This window comes from Dermochelys coriacea, chromosome 5 (assembly GCF_009764565.3).
Source record: "Dermochelys coriacea isolate rDerCor1 chromosome 5, rDerCor1.pri.v4, whole genome shotgun sequence".
Classification (NCBI taxonomy): Eukaryota; Metazoa; Chordata; order Testudines; family Dermochelyidae; genus Dermochelys; species Dermochelys coriacea.
Window position 1 is genome coordinate 79,546,678 of NC_050072.1, and position 20,760 is coordinate 79,567,437.

The 20,760-nt window shown below is 44.1% G+C and overlaps 1 protein-coding gene across 15 annotated transcripts in view; it reads left to right on the plus strand.

The window, feature by feature from the left end:
* The window catches only part of CSNK1G3 (casein kinase 1 gamma 3), a 169,281-nt gene that overhangs the window by 27,426 nt on the left and 121,095 nt on the right, over positions 1 to 20,760 (plus strand). For 13 of the 15 annotated variants that reach the window (XM_043514318.1, XM_043514308.1, XM_043514309.1 and 10 more), the window contains one exon: positions 18,422 to 18,846. The exons of the other annotated variants lie outside the window; for them this stretch is intronic. In XM_043514318.1, coding sequence (XP_043370253.1) covers positions 18,669 to 18,846 — 178 coding nt within the window. In that variant the 5' untranslated portion in view covers positions 18,422 to 18,668. The remainder of the gene's footprint in view (positions 1 to 18,421; positions 18,847 to 20,760) is intronic. 15 annotated transcript variants of the gene reach the window in all.

Below are 20,760 nucleotides of genomic sequence, written 5' to 3' on the forward strand. Positions count from 1 at the left end.
CACTGAGATGGGCAGACAGGGTGCGGACCCCCGACAGGTCTCCTGTTGGGTTGGTGCCACTAGGCCCGCCTGGAACCCTGGGGCGATAGGGGGCGGTGGAGGGATGATAGCAGCCCCTGGTGGGTCGGGAGGGGGAAACACAAAGGCCACTCCCTGGGGGTCATTTATTGAAAAAGGGAAGGAGATAGCCCCAGGGGCGGCAATAACAACATCTCGGGAGGTGGATGGGATAGGGACAGGGGCAGGGTTAGAGGCGAGATTCTGGGTGGGGAGAGGGCTCTCAGTGATGCTGGGCACAGGCTTTATGGTGAATTTGGCAGCCATGGCATCAGGAGGTGGACTCTCTTCTGTAGGGTCCCCTCCCAGGAAGGAGGTCGAATGCTCCTCACCAACGAGCGGTGCCCCTGGTGGCTTCGGTCCCAGCCGCGTGGCACTGGCCGTCGCCTCAACAGGCTCGGCGGCCCTCAGCGGGGTGCCATCTGCAGCTGGGTTGATGGAGGAGTCCAGGGGCTCCTCTGAAGTGGGAGTGGAAGCAACGGTTAGGGGGAGGGAGCATGGGGAAAGGGGGGCTGGAGTGAAATCGCCCAGATTGAGGCCCGCTGGCATAGGGTCGTCCTCCCCCTGGGTGACTGGAGTCAGACCCAGGGCCTCAATCTCCTCATATATGGATGGGAAATAATTTTCCGCCACCGTGGGATTCTCCCCGCTGGCACCTGACGCGACGGTTGCCTCGGGGCACACTGAGGCTTCAGATGGCACCTCGGGGGCCTCGGAGGGGAGGAACTCCCGTGGAGGGGAGATACTGCCTTCCACTGCTGCCACGTCTTCCCAGCTGGCACCGGTGGATGGAACACACCCGTGGGTAAAGCAGAAGGCTCGGCATGGGTGCCCCCTTCCTGGTCTTGCGCGGGGCCTCCGCATCAGATGGAAGGAGCAGAGCTCGAGCCTTCTGCTTGCCCCGCTTCCTCTGGACTAGGGCCCAGCCCTCCATGGCATCATCCGAGGGCTGGCTGGCAGGGGTTGTGTCGGGGCAGAGGCGATGGCTCAGGGACTCGAGGGGGTAACGGTGGGGCAGCACAAGGGAGGGAAGATTCTCCTTGAGGTGGGCCCTTTCCCATGCCTGGCAGTGTCCCTGTCACTCCCTCCTCCACAGGCCCCGCCAGATTGCAAGCAGTGGGTGCAGGGCGCTCCAGCTTGTCTGGGCATAGTTGGGGAGGTGCCCCTTGGGCCCGAGCGGGAGCAATGGTGGACTGGGAAGGAGGAGGGGTGGTTTCGGGCTCCAGGCAGTCAGGGGTGCTGCCGATGACGGGGCTGGTGCCTTGCCGGGGCTCGGGGGTCCCAGATGCCCCTCCTTGCCGGGCCAAGGGACTTTCTCTCCGGACATGCCCCATCGCCCGGCAGAGGTAGCACCTGGCCTCCCCCGTGGAGTAGTGCATGCGCTAATGGGCCCCCTGGTAGGGGACTAGGAAGGACCCCTCGAGCGCCTCTTTGTCATGTGCCGCCCACGGCAGTTGAAGCTGCACTGGCTGGCGGAACGAGAGGACGTGACGGAGGGCGGGGTCTTTGCAGCCCAAGGGGAGAGGGTTGATGACAGAGATGAGTTTCCCCAGGGTAGAGAGGGCGGGTAACGGTGACATTGGGGAAAAAAGAGAAGGACGGAGGTCAGGACCAGGCGGACGCCCAGGTTCTCTAGCGGCTCCAGGGGGACAAACACGCCCCCTACTGCCAGGCCCTTCACCGCCTCTGGGGTGGTGGCCTCCGATGCTAAGAAGAACAGAACCTTGCCATACATTTTGGAGGCCGCCACAATGGCCGTGGGTCCCACCACCTTCACCAACACCCGCACATAGGTCTCCACGTGGGGCAAGGCAGGCACCAGGAAACAACAGACCCCGTGCTTCCTGGTCATGGTGGGAAAGGGGCCCCGGCCGCTATAGATGGTAGTGGAGGCGGTGGACGGGAGAGATGACATAGTGGCAGGCGGGGTGGCTGCCGCCACCTGGGCGTATGCCCTGGGGGCCGGGGTAGGGACACCCACAGAGCTGGTGGAGGGAACAGGGGGGAGGGACACCCCAGTTAGTGGTGGGGCTGAGGCATTGGGGGCAGCCCCTGCCATGGAGGGCCTGGTCTTTTTAGCAGGGCCCTTCCCGTTCTTCTTACCCTGGCCCTTCCCGCTGGCTGGGGGGGCTCCCCCAGAATCTGAGGGGGGGGGGGAAGGACGTGGCAGCAGTGGAGGTCATCCTGGTGCCTGTCACTGCTGGCCCCCCGGAGGGGTGGTGGCAGGTGGTTCGGCAGCAGCAGCAGAGGTAGAGGCTTTGGGGGGTGATGGAGGGGCAGGTGGGAGAGGAGCAGCTCTGGCTGCTGGAGGGGCCCCACCTGTTTTGTCCCCCGCCATCATAAGCAGGGAGGGAAGGGGAGACACCAGAAGGAGGAGGGGAAAGGGGAAGCAGGTCGACCGCTCCTCCCCGCTAGGCTTCAGGCAGGGGAGGAGGGCGCCAAAAGGGGTGGGCTGGACGGGGGGGGGCAATCAGGGGTTAGGGGTCAGTCGGCGACACGGGGTGGAATTCCGGCTTCTCTAGCTGCACTGGGGAGGGGGGGATACAACAACACTGGTGCAGTGAAGAAGGTTGAAACTAAAATGGGGAGTGGCACAAGCGCATGGGAGGGGGCATGGGCACATGGAGCAAGGGGCCAAGCGGGCTGGAGTTAGGGCAGGGAAATCAAGGGTCTAGCTTCAGAGGCTGGGGCGGGGCATGCAAACACAGGCTGTAGAGGGAAATGGGTGGGGCAGGTGAACAAACTGAAGCTAGTAAGCGGGGGCTGGGGCAAAAGGGGGGGCAAAAGCTGCAAGTGGCAAATGGAGCAGGTTGCAAAGCCAAAGTTGTGGGGTGGGCAGTCCGGGGGGGGGTCACGTGCGCTTGCACAATGTCTGTTTAGGCTGGTTGCTGCTTCTTGCCCAAAGGTTGGAAATAGGGCGTCGCAAGCCAAGCAAGCAGCTGAGTCCAGAGGCAGGAGCTGAGGCAGATGGTATACAGCCAGTGTGGGTGGTGGAGGGGGCAGCGGTGGTGGTAGTAGTGGTGGGGGTTGGGGGGGACACAGATGGATCGGGGGGCAGCTCCACACTACACCCCCTGTGTCCCTGGAAACACGGTCAAGACCCCCACCAGAAGAGCACAGTTTGAAAGTTACTCAGTCTTAGGGCCCCCTCCACGGCAGTCTGCAAAGTCTCTAGGTGCTTTCCCAGTAGTAGATGGTCGTCTTCTCCTCCTCCTCGGGCTTCAGCAGCTCCAGGCAGGAGACTCTGCTGCTGCTGCTGCTCCAGGAACTCCAGGTGGTGGTCCAGGCAGGCAGAAAGGACCCCTCTCAGGTGGTGGTGGTGTCTGCAGCAACAGCTGGGGTCCCTCACTCCCCCCTTCTGGGGAGTGGGCCAGCAGCCCCCCCCAGGGGCTGCAGTTGAAGCAGTAGCAATACCCAAGAATGGAGGGTCCAGCAGCCTGCCAGCAACCAGGTAGTAGAGAAGGGGAAGGATGGTGGCTGGCCCAGCCAAGGGAGCAGCTAGAGCAGCAACAGCAGTAGGAGCAGGCAGAGCCCAGCAGCAGTAGCTCTCTTCTTCCAGGCAAGAGGGATGTAGGAGTGAAATAGAAGGGAGAGATATTGGTCCCAAGATAAACAGGTACCTTTTCCATGGGTAAGGGAACAGGGAAGGTTCCAGAACAATCAGGAACCTTCTGGAGACAATTAAGACAGGCTGATTAGAACACCTGCAGCCAATCAAGAAGCTGCTAGAATCAATTAAGGCAGGCTAATCAGGGCACCTGGGTTTTAAAAAAGAGCTCACTTCAGTTTGTGGTGTGAGTGTGAGGAGATGGGAGCAAAAGGTACTAGGAACTGAAAGTGAGAACACGGACGGTTGGAGGACTGAGGTGTACAAGCATTATCAGACACCAGGAGGAAGGTCCTATGGTGAGGATAAAGAAGGTGTTGGGAGGAGGCCATGGGGAAGTAGCCCAGGAGGTTGTAGCTGTCGCACAGCTGTTCCAGGAGGCACTCTAGACAGCTGTATTCCACAGGGCCTTGGGCTGGAACCCGGAGTAGAGGGCGGGCCCAGGTTCCCCCCAAATTCTCCCAACTCCTGGTCAGACACGAGTTGTCGACCTGGACTGTGAATTCAGAAAAAAGGTGAAGCTCCAAAGTGAGCAAATCTGCCAATAAGCGCAAGACCCACCAAGGTAGAGCAGGAACTTTGTCACTGTGTGTGTGTGTGTGTGTATATATCTATATATAATCTTCTTACTATTTGTTTCATTCTATGCATCCAATGAAGTGGGCTGTAGCTCATGAAAGCTTATGCTCTAATAAATTTGTTAGTCTCTAAGGTGCCACAAGTACTCCTTTTCTTTTTGTGAATACAGACTAACACGGCTGCTACTCTGAAATCTATTTTTCTTAACTCTTAGCATAAAATGTGTAATTAGCAGATTTTTATCAAGTTAGTGTAAGATGCAATACAATGTATTTAAAATTGTATACAGAGAAGTCTGATACTAATATGATTACATTAATCTTTTTTCTCTTAAAATTATGCACCGTATAAAACTATAATATATATCAACAGTGAAACAATTAGAATTTTAGTTAACCTATGTGAGGGGGGAGGAGGGAATAAAAAATAATTGGCAGAAGTTTGGCGTAATTTTCAGACTATAGTTGCTTTATTAATTCCATACTACATTAAATTTTCTCTTGCTTTTCATTGTAGGCAAAATATTCAATGAGTAAATATACTAAATGTACAATATGTAAGGCATATTGTGTGTGTATGTACAACTTATTCTTAACAGTACAGTGCAATCAGAAGTCTTACAATAGCTCTCTTTTTATTATGAATATGTTGCTGTAGTGTAGATTAGTACTCATTGAAATGTGGTGAAGCTGTATAATGATAGATCAAATATACTGGCATGTAAAGTACCACAGTCTGAGTGTTGGAATGAGACTTGTGAAAAAATATTTTATTAAAACATGTAAGTAGCATAATCTCATGAAAATTCTGCCCATTTTAAAATTTTTCATTTACTGTAATGTAGTCACTGTCATTAAGGTAGTTTTATTGGATATTGTACCTAATATTAATGTATATCCCCCAAACATAAATGTACTTCACATGCTGTATACTCAAAACCCTTATGTAAATACTTGACAAGACAGGTTAATTGAATATGATGATAAAATATACCAACTGCAAATGCATTCACATGTGATAAATAGATTTATTCAGTGTCGTATATGGTAGAATCCTCATTAGCAGATATTAGATTAAGGGTCAAATCTACAAAAATGCCTAAGTCACTTTTGAAAATGGGATGTAGGCTTCTAGGCAATTCCAGAAAACTTCTAAATAGAGTCATAGATACTAAGGACAGAAGTGACCATTATGATCATGTAGTCTGATCTCCTGCACAACGCAGGCCACAGAAGCTCACCCACCCATTCCTGCGAAAAACTTCACCTATGTCTGAGCTAATGAAGTCCTCAAATCGTGGTTTAAAGACTTCAAGGAGCAGAGAATCCTCCAGCAAGTGTCGCATGCCCCATGCCATAGAGGAAGGCAAAAAACCTCCAGGGCCTCTTCCAATCTGCCTTGGAGGAAAATTCCTTCCCGACCCCAAGTACGGCGATCAGCTTAAACCCTGAGCATATGGGCAAGATTCATCAGCCAGATACTACAGAAAATTATTTTTTGGGTAACTTGGATCCCACCCCATCTAACATCCCATCACAGGCTATTTACCCTGAATATTTAAAGATCAATTAATTACCAAAATCATGTTATCCCATCATACCATCTCCTCCATAAACTTATCGAGTTTAATCTTAAAGCCAGATAGATCTTTTACCCCCACTGCTTCCCTTGGAAGGCTATTCCAAAACTTCACTCCTCTGATGGTTAGAAACCTTTGTCTAATTTCAAGTCTAAACTTCCCAAGGACCAGTTTATATCCATTTGTTCTTGTGTCCACATTGGTACTGAGCTTAAATAATTTCTCTCCCTCTCCGGTATTTATCCCTCTGATATATTTATAGAGAGCAATCATATCTCCCCTCAATCTTCTTTCAGTTAGGCTAAACAAGCCAAGCTCCTTAAGTCTCCTTTCATAAGACAGGTTTTCCATTCTTTGGATCATCCTAGTAGCCCTTCTCTGTACCTGTTCCAGTTTGAATTCATCCTTCTTAAACAAGGGAGACCAGAACTGCACACAGTATTCCAGGTGAGGTCTCACCCCGGTGCCTTGTATAACGATACTAAAAACTCCTTATCTCTACTGGAAATACCTCTCCTGATGCATCCCAAGACTGCATTAGCTTTTTCACAGCCATATCACATTGGCAGCTCATAGTCGTCCTATGATCAACCAATACACCAAGGTCTTTCTCCTCCTCCTTTGTTACTTCTAATTGATGCGTCCCCAGTTTATAACTAAAATTCTTGTTATTAATCCCTAAATGCATAACCTTACACTTTTCACTATTAAATTTCATCCTATTACTATTACTCCAGTTTACAAGGTCATCCAGATCCTCCTGTATGATATCCCGGTCCTTCTCTAAATTGGCAATATCTCCCGGCTTTGTATCGTCCGCATACTTTATTAGCGCACTCTCACTTTTTTGTGCCGAGGTCAGTAATAAAAAGATTAAATAAGATTGTTCCCAAAACTGATCCCTGAGGAACTCCACTGGTAACCTCCCTCCAGCCTGACAGTTCACCTTTCACTAGGACCCGTTGTAGTCTCCTCTTTAACCAATTCCTTATGCACCTTTCAATTTTCATATTGATCCCCATCTTTTCCAATTTAACTAATTCCCCATGTGGCACGGTATCAAACGCCTTACTGAAATCTAGGTAAAACAGAATGACTGCGTTTCCTTTGTCTAAAAAATCTGTTCCTCAAAGGAGGAGATCAGGTTGGTTTGGAACGATCTACCTTTTGTAAAACCATGTTGTATTTTGTCCCATTTACCATTGACTTCAATGTCCTTAACTAATTTCTCCTTCAAAATTTTTTCCAGGACCTTGCATACTACAGATGTCAAACTAACAGGCCTGTAGTTACCGGATCACTTTTTTTCCCTTTCTTAAAAATAGGAACTATGTTAGAATTTCTCCAATCATACAGTATAACCCCTGAGTTTACAGATTCATTAAAAATTCTTGCTAATGGGCAATTTTGTGTGCCAATTTCTTTAATATTCTTGGATGAAGGTTATCTAGGCCCCCTGGTTTAGTCCCATTAAGCTGTTTGAGTTTTGCTTCTACCTCAGATATGTTAATATCTACCTCCATATCCTTATTCCCATTTTTCATGCTATCATTATCCCTAAGATCATCTTTAGCCTTTTTAAATACTGAGTATTTGTTTAGATATTGGGCCATGCCTAGATTATCCTTGACCCTCCACTCCATCCTCAGTGTTTAGCAGTCCCACGTTTTCTTCCTTTGTTTTCTTATTTATATGGCTATAGAACCTTTTACTATTGGTTTTAGTTCCCTTTGAAAGGTCCAGCTCTACTCGACTTTTAGCCTGTCTCACTTTATCCCTACATGTTCTGATCTCAATTAGGTAGCTTTCCTTGCTGATCCCTCCCATCTTCCACTCCCTGTATGCTTTTTGGTTTTTCTTAATCACCTCTCTAAGATGCTTGGTCTACAACTCCTGCCTATGAATTTTTTCCCCTTTCATGGGATGTAGGCTTCTGATAGCTTCTGCAGCTTTGATTTAAAGTAATCCCAGGCCTCCTCTACCTTTTAGATCCATAAGTTCTTCAGTCCAATCCACTTCCCTAACTAATATCCTTAATTTTTGAAATTCAGCCCTTTTGAAATCAAAAACCCTAGTTGCAGATTTATTTTTGTTAATCCTTCTGTTCAGTTTGAACTGAATTAGCTCATGATCACTTGAACCAAGATTATCTGCTACAGCCATTTCTTCTATGAGGTCCTCACTGCTTACCAAACCCAAATCTAAAATGGCATCCCCACTAGTTTGTTCAGCAACTGCTTGATGAAGGAATCCATCAGCTATCACATCTAGGAAAATCTGAGCCCTGTTATTATTGCTAGCACTCGCCCTCCAATCTATATCTGGGAAGTTAGTTTCCCATGATCACGCAGTTTCCATTAGTATTTACTTTATTAAAGACATTAAAAAGGGCTCTATCCATATCCAAATTAGATCCCGGTGGTCTATAGCACATCCCAAGCACTATCCGAGGGGAGGCTCTAGTAGTTTTCTTCCCCAATGTCAGTTTTGCCCAGACAGACTCTGTCTTATCCATTCCATCTTATTTCTTTACATTCTACCTCATCATTAATATACAATGCTATTCTACCATCTTTACCTTTATTTCTTTCTTTCCTAAACAGTACATATCCTTCAATACCCATAGTCCAGTCATGACTACTGTTCCACCATGTCTGTGTTATCCCTATAATATTTGGTTTCACTTCCTGCACCAGTAGCTCTAGTTCCTCCATTTTGTTACCTAGGCACCTTGCATTGGTGTACAAACATCTTAATTTTTGCTGTTTTGGCCTCGCTCACATTCTGTACCCCATTAGGCACGGTCATTCTACAGCCAGTATAACCTATTAGACTGGTATTCACACTGCCCTTCCTCCTTATATATATTCTCCTACCCACGGCTGTATCCTTTCTTACTTGGTTTTCTTCCCTCTCAATGCTAAAATCTGGCGTGGATATTACCTGGACATCTCCCAAACATCTCCCCCAAATTCCTAGTTTAAAGCTCTCTTAATCAGTTGTGCCAGCCTCCATCCTAGAAGTCTTTCCTTCCCTACTCAGATGAAGTCCATCCTGAGAGAACTGTCCATGAATGCCTCCCAGTGGCCGTACATCCCAAAGCCCTCCTTATAGCACCACTGCCTAAGACATCTGTTGATAGTCATAATCTTGTCACACCCTTGTTGCCCTTCTCTAGGAACAGGCAGAATCCCACTAAAGATTACCTGAGCCTCGATTTCTTTAAGCGTCTTCCGCAGCCTAGCATAGTCTCCCTTAATACTTTCTCCAGTGAGAATCTAGCCATATCATTTGTTCCCACATGAAGGATAATTAGAGGATTCTTTTCCGCTCCCTTTAGGATCCTTTTCAACCTCAGGTCTACATCCTGTATCTTAGCACCTGGAAGACAGCACACCCTTCTATTCTCTGGATCAGCTCTGGTTACAGGCCTGTCTATTCCTCTCAGTAAAGAGCCCCCGATCACAGAGACCTGCCTTTTCCTGGTGATGGTGTATTCTCCAGTCTATCCCCTGTTCCCTCTGGCTACAAGTTCTTTCCATTCCTATTCTCCCTTGTAATCCTCTTCAACCCATCCTGTATCCTCCTGGGGCTCATATTTGGTGTAGTCTCCCTTGACTCTTCCCCTTTTCCTATAGGACTAGCCGCTCTTCTCTTTTTCCTCGCCCTTCCACCTTCAGCGACTACCTGCTGAGCCCCTTCTTCATTTTCCAACTCTGCAAACCTGTTCTTGAGCTCTATTTCTCCTTCACTAGCCCGTCTTTTCTTCTTCCTGGTTCTTTGAGTCACATGCTTCCACTGACCACTTTCCTCACCCAGTTTCCCCTCAAAATTTCTCAGTCCTGTTTCCATCTGCAAGTCTTAGCTTTTCCCTTCAGATACCTCATGTCTTTGCTCCATAATCTGCTCAAACCCCTTCCTAAACTCAACCAGATTTTCCACCTGCATCTCCAAACCTCGGATCTTTTCCTCCATCAGCTCTATCAGACGGCATTTCATGCAGAAAAAACTCTTACTGGTTCCCCCCTCCAGGATCATGTACATACCCCAGCTTCCACATCCAGTCATCCTCATTGTGTCTTCCACTACATGGGTCACTTCTACTGCTTCCTCTGTATCTGTCATAGCCTTCCCCCCTAAATCCTGTTACTCTGGGAAACACAAACCACACCACAACGCCACCACCTACAGCAAAAACAAACCCCAAACAAGCACCACAATACAAACTCCCCTTTTGAACTCCCACTCCAACTCCCCTGTTTACAGGTCTCTTTGCTGGCTCCTGTGCCGCTGCAGCTGTCAGAATGTAGCCCGATTCTCATGTTGAGTGGCCTTTTATTGTACAAAGGACCATCACTGTACCATTCTTAGAAGCTGATATATTTTGACTCTAGTTAAAAAAAAAATATAGTTAAAATATGTAGTAATACTTACTCAACAATTAACTTTTAATAAGACTTCAATTTAGTTTGAGCTAAGGTCATACTATTCTTACGCTATTATACTTTAGGTTAGATATTCATTAATTGTGAAGTTGAGGCATTATTTTGATAACTTTCCCTTAACTCTCAGTGTGCAAAGCATTATGCTGCCTTTCCAGCCTCCATCCCACTGAGTTTTCACTTGATCCTATTAAATTATGTGGCACTGATGTAGAGTTCCAGTTAGGGAGGTGTCCATATTTAGTTCCACATGTATTACTCATCTATATACAATTACTGGGGGGATGGGGGGGGGCAACTCCTGCATTGAAACCATTATTGAGATTGCAAAGTCAGGCACTTAAAAGTTAGGAAATTCCAGAATAGAGGTTGCCAGTGCAACTTTAGTTCAGTCCCTTGGTGCACGTGCATTATGACAGTCTTTGATTACATGATGTACTGTTTTTCTACAGGACCATACCACATTCAGTGCACTGGATTGATGGTACTCATTTAATAAGCAGCTATTAAATAGTCTGTTTTTCCTTACTCTTTTTAATGTGTGGCCCCAGGCCTTATTTATTTATGCTATTCATCCCCCGTTCTGAAGACAGAATTATTAATTTCCTCATGGGCTATTCTGTTATACTCATTAGAGTTTCTGAATGTTTCACAGATATTTTCACAGCCACCTTGTGAGATGAGGGGGAGTGTATTATCCCCATTTTACAGATGAGGAAGCTGAGGTACAGAGTTGACAGTCAAAAGAATCCACTCATTTTGCGTAGCCAATTTGAGACTGCTAGGACCTCATTTTTCACAGTGTTAGTATTATGTAGCTCTTCATATGTTCAAAACATAGTTCCTGTTGACTTCATTTAGCTCTTGTGCTCAGCACTTCCGAAAATCAGACCCCTATGTCTCAAGTGAAGCACCTAGAAAATACAGAACTCTCAGTTAGTGATGACCTGTGAAAATTTTGATTTGAGTGACTTGACTAGCATCACAGAGGAACTCTGACACAAGCAGGATTAGAATGCAGTTCTCCAGGGCACCATTGAATGGCCATCCTTTTTTCTTCCTGCAGTCCTCTGCCTCAATCGGTACGTAACTTTCCAGCTTCTGCAACAAATAAGGCCAGGGGTACTACAAACAAGACTCCTTCACAACAAAACCCTGATTCATCCCCAGAGCAGGTTCATCCTGTGCACTGAATGAGGTAGGAGTCCTGCAAGAAATATCATATGTGATCATGTAATTAAAGGCTGTGTCATAATATGCATACAAAAGGGGGCAGAATTAAGTTTGCACAGGTAAGCTTAATTCTGATATTTCCTAAGGTTTGAGTGCTCAACTTGGGACAACTATAGTATTCTTTTAATGTAGCTGTTTTGTATAATGCCCTGGGTTATTAAAAAATTGAACAAATGCCATCATGTAACATCATATTGTCATCCACATGAGTCATCAGTATAGTTAAAACCTTTCGTTATTAATGCAACCTGAGAAGGTTATGAGCCTTACCTGGTTATGAGAGAAATGAGTAGTAATTTGCAAATTCAGACTGCATCAAAGAAAATGATTTATTTAAAGTAGATATGTTATTCTCGTCCTTGACACAAAACTGGGACGTGTCCCTTTTATTCTGGTGGAAAGGCCAGATTGCTGGTGACCTGGGACCTACTAAGAAGGAAGTGCATATTTGAATACCAGCCAAGTAGTTCCACCAGGTTACCAGCGTTATCTTTCTCAGTCTGTCTGCTGGTATTTACCAAGAGTCTATATGAACTGTAGCATTGCCAGTGGCTCCCTCCTAGCCTCAAAGACTAGAATCCAGAACCTGTTCCACTGAAAGAGAAAAATATTGAAAATATTGCTGTTGGTGGTGGCTACACGTGTCTAGGTATGAAACAGATGTTCAGGATTAAGGCTGTTCATACAAATATGTACGTACTTTTTTTTTAAAAAAAGCTTTAATTAAATAGTTAAAATGAATTTCCCAGCTCAGTCTTGGAAATGTTACTTACTGGACTTAATTTATACTCCCATTGTCTTTAATACAGCCACTAGAGTCCCCCATGGCCCTGTCCTCAACTATCTCATGTGCCGGTCGTGCTCCCCGCACATCTCTGCTCACTTTTCAAGCTCTGCCCATGCTACTCAGCTGCAAAATCTGTCTCCCTGGATTAACAAGGCTATGTGCTAAGCACAGCTGGTGACTGAGGCAGGCACTCCAGTATCAAGAAATACCTGTTAGCCTGTTCGTTTCTAAGCCGACCCCCCAAGATGGATAGGTAAAAATAGTAAAAACTGTATGGCCCTTTTATAAGCCAACCCTGTATTTCAAACTTTGGCTCCCAGCCTGTCAGGGTAAGCCGCTGGCGGGTCAGGTCTTTTTGTTTACCTGGAGCGTCTGCAGGCATGGAGCCCCTCAGCTCCCTGTCGCTGTGGTTCGCTGTTCCAAGCCAATGGGAGCTGCGGGAAGTGGTGCCACTTCCCGCAGCTCCCATTGGCTTGGAACAGCGAACCACAGCGACAGGGAGTTGAGGGGCTCCATGCCTGCAGACGCTCCAGGTAAACAAAATGACAATGTATTAGATATTTAATTCTATGATTTCATAGAGTTTAAAATCCATCAAATTTGGGTGTAGACCTGTTTATAAGCTGATCGCTGATCTTTGTGTCGCTTTAAAATATTCAAAATTCCAAAAATATTCGGCTTGTGAATGAGTATATATGGTACCAAGAGGAGGTTATGCTAGATTAAGGAAATACATTTTAAAATTACTTTGATATATTCTAACAGATCTATTTTGTGTGAAGGTTCCATGACTATCAGGTATCAACATTTCTTTGTGTGTTTCTATATGGATCCCACTGCAGATGTGCATGGGCCTCATACACATGAGCTCAGAACGTTTTTCATAGCTTTGTCCGTTAGTGCAAGCATCCTATGCTGCCTCATGCTCCAGTGTGAAACCGTTAAGTGCAGAGTGCTTGCAACCCTTCCTCAATTCCTTCTTTCTCCTTGTGCTAGTGGGACAGAACCTAGGCTGTGCTTGACTCTCACGGGTGTTTGTCCAAGCTCCAAATTTGTCGGAAGAAATACTCTGCACTTCTTCTGTACTTTCTGAAAATCGTCTTTTTAGCTGAATGTTCTCCTCTACTACTCCCTCCCCCCCCCAATGTAATAGAAGAGAGATAACGGAGAAACCTCCTGTATGGCAAGGCAAAGTAGCACAATCATTAAAGGCAGACACTAAGTCCTTGGGGTTTAAACTCTGGCCTGCCATGGCTATCTTGATGTTGCGGGCATCTTGGTCAGACATCACTAAGAAGGTCCAGGTGACGACCAAAGATATGCTGTTCAGGGGGATGGAACCCATTCTGGTAACAGTCCCCTCAGAAGCAGAGAACACTATTTTTCTCCTAGACTCGTTATTCAGACTAACCATACTGGAAGTGACCACAATGCTTTAGAAAGGTGTCAGTCATTCATGTACAGCCAATTCCATTTCAGACTCAGTAGGTTTCCTGTGATTGTCAGGAGCCATGCTAAGACCAGGATCCTACAGTTGACTTTTGGAAACTCTTCTCTTTTCTATTAGACTTGGGCAGAGATTTTGGCTAACACATGAGTACTAGACATCGTTACCCATGGCTACGCCATCCAGTTCCTTTCCATACCCGTAAACTCTCCTTTCCCCCTTCATCCTTTTTTAAGGATCCTTCTCATGAGAGCCTTTTACAAAAAGTAGCCTTGTAGCTCAATCTCGGAGCCATTGAAGAAAATTCTCAAGAATTGAGCGCAAGAATTTCTTCTCCCATTATTTCCTCTTCCAGAGAAGAAAGGGGCACTTTGTCTTATTTGCTGAGTCTCCTCAGACATAGAATACATATGCTACCGCAGATTCAGGGATGGTAACACTTGTCTCCATCATTCCATTGCTTCAGGTACTTGTTTGTGGCTCCTGGCTTGCAAGACACATACTTCACATTGCCATTCACTTGGCCCACAGGAAGTTCCTCAGATTTACAGAAGGCTGAATCCATCAGTCCAAGGTACTGCCCTTTGGGCTCTCCACAGCATTGTGCCTTTACTAAGTTCCTCACTCGCGTGGCAGAGCACCTGAAGAATGAAGTTATCTATGTCTACCTGTATCTGAATCTTATCAGGAAACTCTGACAAACCTTGACAATGCCCTATCCCTGCTTGCCCCATTTGAACCTCCTAGTAATCTGAGAAATTCTCTCATCACAGCACATACAGTAATTTATAGGACTCAGGGTTCACACTGACACCTAGATCATATTACCTCAAGATAGATTCCTCTTGTTTCAGTTGTTAATAAATGGGGTAATTGCTTGCTTGATGATGAGATTATGGACTTACCTCACATTATTAGGCCATCTGCACATATTTGACACACTGCTTGCCAGGCTTTTCCTGAGATCCCTATGACTTTGTCTCAGGTCAGTCTATTCCCTGGCCAAGCGTTATGAGCAACACAGTTGCAACTTCATCTCACATCCTCAGGGAACTGTCTTGTTGTCTGTACCCTAGCAGTGTCAACAAAGGAGTACCATTCAAGATCCCCTCTGCTTGAAATGTTAGTGATGGACATGTCCAAAATGGAATGACCCTTAGACATGAGGCTACACATAAAAGTATTGGAACTCGGGGCCATCAGGCTAGTGTGTGAAGCATTCCTCCTGGTCCTCTGGCAATTAATAGTGTAGTTATTGACAGATACGTTGGCAGTATACCATAAGAGAAACAAAGGGGCACCACTTTCGGTCGGTCCACCTCCTTTCATTCCCCACTCCCTGCAGTCCAGAGAGGCAGTCATACTATGGAACTGGTGTTACCTGCATGGCTTAATCCTGACAGCCTTGCACTTCCTGGGAACCAGCAACAACTTAGTGGATTTCCTGAACAGTTGACCATTAGCCACAAGTGGTTGTTGCTGCAGTCCCTCACAAACTCCTATTTCATCAACACATAGGAGTCCTCGTAATAGATCTGTGTGCCATCAGAAACAATGCAATGTGTCCCAACTTCTGTTCCCAAGTCTCCATGAGTCCAGGATCCTGGTTGGAAGCCTACCTATTGCAGTAGAAATAAGGGGTGCTGTATACCTTTTCTCTCATTGTGGGCCAGACTCATCCTCATAACTGTCTACTGTCTGAGAAAGTTCTGGCTGATGAACTTGGTGAACACATTCCCATGGCTCCTAGATCAGACTCCTAGACCTGTTGTCACAGAACCAGGGACAAGTATTGAATCCAGATCTGCATCATTACAACTAACTGTTCAGATGCTGGCTGGCTGAATACCGTGAAAAAGGACTTTGCATGTTCAGGACATCCTGGCACAAAGAAGGAACCAGTTCACAAGGAAGACTTATTTTTTCAAGTGATTAGATTTTTCCATATGGAAGACCCGATATGACCTAGTGCCTGAACAAGTATTGTTAACTAAAATTCTAGATTACTTATTGCAGTTGAAACAGTCTGGACTCTCTCTGGTCTGGTCTGATCAAGGCACACCTAGTGGTAATATTGGCGTGCCATCTTCTGATACAATTGGTTCTGATTTTCTCTCTTCCAATCATATTGAAATTCCTCAAAGGTCTAATGCATGCTTGTCCATTGATAACAGCCTGTGTGGGCCCTCAACATTGTCTTTCTGAAGCTGATGGAGTCCCACTTGCAGTAGCTCCCTCCATCATATAACCCTTAATAGTCTTTCTAGTGGCTATCACCTCAGCCAGGAGAGTGAACAAGTTTCAGGCATACACAGTCCAACCCCCATACTCCTTGTACCCACAAGGACAAGGTGGTTCTGAGATGTCATGCAAAGTTAATCCCCAATGTGGTGTCTGAATTTCACTTAAACAGGTGAGTTGATTGTTTGTTTGTGTTTTTTCTTCCTTAAACCTAATTCCATGCACGAATTAAAACTGCACATGTAGGATATATTTCATGCCCTATATTACTACACTGACAGGACTAAGTATTTCCTACTATTCCCATGGCTGATTGTGACTATAGTTGGTTGCTCTAAAGGCCAGGCCACTTGCACTGAATTGAATTGTCCATTTAGGCAGTTGGAGATTATCTCACTTTTTTTCCAGCTGCCACAGAAGTACCACCCTTATTGATGATCAAAGCTTATTCAACCAGAGTCCAAGTAACCTCCTCAGTCTGTTTCCAAAATCTGCAGGGATGTGATGTGGAGAAATCTGCTCACACTTGTAAAGCACTGGACTTGACTGCTAAATCTGATGCTAGATTTGGGAGAACAGTGCTCCGGTCTCTGATGCAGCTGGTACTCCACATTACTGCCATCCTGAAGAGGACACTGCTTGCCAGTCATCTAAAGTGGGACCCAAACTGACACATACTTGAAGAGAATGATTACTTGGAGATGGAGATGTAGTTAGTGTGGATAATGTAACCCTCCAGACCCAGTGAGATACAGTTGAAGCTGGTGATAAATGAATCATGTTCTGCCAGGTTCTCCTTTGCTTCTCCCCACCCCCCAAAAATAAAATTCTGTTGTCTTAGACCTCTCACAGTTGCTCCAGACAACCTGTGGCAAACAACATGGACAGGAATAACCTTGCAGGCTATACTTAAATGCTTATCCAAAATGACCTTATACCTCCATGGTGGTATGAACAGTTGTCCAAATCCTTTTGAGCTTTTCTGGGTGAAGCAGAGACCCACTCTGAGTATCTAATGTTTTAGACAAGCAGATTGGAAACAGGCCTTTTGTTTTATTCATGGTCCCAGAGCATGCCTTTTATACCCTCAAATGTACTCTTGAGAGTTAGGTGATCCGGTATCTTCCCCAAACTGTCCATGTCTTTATGTACTTCCCTCTGAGTTGACATGGTCAGCCCAGTTACTGATTGGTGCTTAAAGCCACCAGTTAAGATCATATCAGAAACAACCATGATTTAATTGACAGAAGTCAACAGTGGGGAGGGTATTCTCCCTTGCACTCTTGTACCATCTAGGCAGGGAATGGCAACATGGCTCTTCCTTTCTGTACTTGCATGTTGATTTTGTAGCATTATGATAGTTGTCATGTCTATTGATTTAGTGTATTTTTGTGTATGCCAGAAGCAGATGAAAAAGGTGACATATGTTCTTCTAAAATTATGTTTGAAAATATTCCAAAAACAATGTGTTTTAGAATGTGATAGTTTATAAAGTTTGCTTTAAATAGAGACATCTTGAGTTTAACTTCCAGGTAATCCTAACATTTAAAATAGAATATTATGTGAAAGGATATTGTTAAATAGTCTTGGGACCAAAATTTGACCTTCTCTAAGATTGCTGGAATGTGATGGGTACATGTCATCTGAACTTTGGGGTTTTTAAATGACTTTTATCAAGTGATTCAAATAGCAAACAATAGCCACCATTCATGTAGGGCCTAAATAAAGTCCTTTTTTGATCCTTCTACTGGACAGCAGTACACTAACATATAATATCTATTTTGATGAAAGTCTTGTTGGAACTAGTACCTAAGCAATCAAGTGAATTGAACCAAAAAAGTGTGTGATAAAACTATTCCTTTAATAATAAAAGAAAAAAAAGCTTTTATTTTCAAAGCTGGCAATACTAGAAATAATGGAGAACAATATATTAAAAGTACTTGGCACTCTGTTAAGCATTACATTAAGCATCAAAAATAAGATGTCTTACCATTCAGAAAAAGGAAAAGAAATAAGTGTAGTTTTGAATCTTTTAACTTGAATGCTTTTATCAGCTTCAGAGAATGAGTGTACATGGTTTTTGTCTGAAGTGCTCTATCAGTTGCTTCAAAACTGACATAACCGATTTGAGATTTTATGGACATTCTTTAAATTACAGTATCAAGTTTTTACACTAGATAGTTGAGGCTGGATATGTTTTGCAAAAAGTAATATATTACATAACAATCTGTATTCAAATTCTGCTTTCAGATTTTCCTGCATAATTCCCATTGAAATCAGTGGGAGTTGTGTATATGAATCTGGGGGCAAAAATTAGTCACTATGGTAATGTTGCGCAACAAGCGTATATAAAAAAGTTCTATTGATTATACTTTAATCATGTGACAATGTAGGAAGATATCTTGTTCCAAATATGTATACTCTGTTTAATTTTCTTTTTCGTTTACAGAGTCTTTGTAAATCCTGCTGGTAGGATACACACTGAGTATATATTTTGCTTCAAAGACTACCAAGGAAAACTATTTTGCGAATGGGATGAATATGCAGCCATTGACTACTTACCAACTACAATTTAGTGACTGATTAACCAGCTGGAGCACTTAACTAGTGATGTTTCCATTCTCACATTATCCCGTTTGAGTTTGCTAGTCTTGATTTTAAAAAAAAAATTCAAAGTGGAGTACCATAAACTTGATATGGATGGTAAAAAGAAAGACAAGGACAAATCAGATGATAGAATGGCGCGGCCTAGTGGGCGTTCAGGTCACAATCCACGTGGCACAGGCTCTTCGAACTCTGGAGTGTTAATGGTTGGACCTAACTTTAGAGTTGGCAAAAAAATTGGATGTGGTAATTTTGGAGAACTACGATTAGGTAAGACTGGTATTCCTTATTCCACTCTATCTGATTCAAGATGTACATTCAAACTAGACATTCACAATATGTTTACCTTCCATATAAACTATTTTTCCTATTATAGTACTCCAGGTTTTTTTAGTGTTTTGCAGAGATATCATCTTGGTTATCACACCTTCTGAAATATTTTTCGTATAGAATTACCTAGTCTTGTGGGTGTGTGTGTGTGTGTACATATCAAGTAATACTGCAGACAAAGTAATGACTTTATATATAAAAACACAAGTAAATATGTCAATTGAAATCATTTTGTCTATTTTGTCTACAGTATTACTACGCTGAGTTTGTGAACATTTTTTTGTTTCAGACTAAGTTAAATTCACAACTTTCTGATTCAAGGGAAAAATAAACAGAGATCTACACTTATGTAAAATACACATAGTCTATATTTAAGCACTTATATAAAAGGTTGAGTTGAACATTATAAAGGTTGCAGTGTTTTAAAAGTTATTTTATTTGCCTTAGGTACGCTATTGAGTATTAAGTTTTAAAATCTAGCTAAGTAAAATAGTTCGGTTTTGTAGAGTAGCTTTTGAGTTCTAAGTATCTCAGATTGAGTTTGCCTATGCAGTTAGTGCAATACTGGTATTAAAAAATAAAACCATTTTGTGCTCAGCAGTGACACAAGTATGCACTCTGTCTGACACCTGAATCTATTTTGAGAGAGGTTGCTGTTCAGGCCAACTAATTTTCTGAAGAGTACCATGGAATACAGACAATCTATGAATAATCACTGCAGGGCAGAATAGGGGACCACAGTTTAATGTTTGTCATGAGGAGGATAGCTTCTCTAACAATATCCAACCCTTGTAAAGCACATTACTCTGGGCACTGGTTTAAGTCCAAGAGTGCATTTTTTCTCAAAGTTTTAATTTTCCAACATGCTTATTCATAGTAAGAGTTTATAAACTAATCTGTTAGCACAGACTTTGGTATACTGTATGCACTTCTCGATTATCCAGTGATTTAACTGCAATTCAGATATGTTACTGTTTTTTTTTTTTTTCTTCCTCTTTCGCGCACTCAGCAGGAAACACTATGTGTTTAGTTGCATTCTAATTATTTGTGGCTGTAATAAAACTGATAAAATAATATTGAGGATCTAAGTTTGTCCTCATACCTATGAAGTTCAGAATTTAGGCTATAACTCTATCCTTAACTTCTGTTTGCTAGAATTTTTTTCAATGGATTTTAGACACTGTATGAACTAAATAGAACCAGTGTATTAACTCTCTTAAATATCATTTGTTAAGACAACTATAAGAAATTCAGGAAGTTTTTTTTTCTTCCAGACATTTCATAACAGAACTTTTTTGTCTGGTCTCTCTTCCTTTTTTGATAAAAACGGAAATGAGAAATAAGGTCTGTGAAATTTGACATAGCCTGTAGGAACCTATTATTATCTGTCACATAAATGTATATTTATTATTGTGTATCTGTTTTGATGTATTTTGGCAAGGTTTTGGTTTTCCTAGTAAGTAGAATGGAAACAGGGAGAAATAGACTCAGTACTTGTAACCTTTTTACTTCGCTGCTTGTGGTGATTGGGATTTCCTAAGTGCGAAAGCAGCTGAAGGTAATAGAGAAGTCTACTTCTATCTCAACAGCTCAACTTGCTAGTGTGAATAACATGCAAAGTTAGCAGTGGATAATCTGCTGACTTTAGACATAGATGAGTATGAGATTGAAACTAGAAAAGCCCATCGGCTGCACTCTGAGCAATAGACAGGGGAGCATGAACCTAAGAGAAATAGAATTGGATAACTGATGGGGAAAGAGAGGTGCAAGGAAGGAAGAACAGTGCTGTTTCCCTTACAGCAGCCATGTGCATTGGCCTTCTTTACTTTATCTGCCTCTGCTAAAAGTGAATGT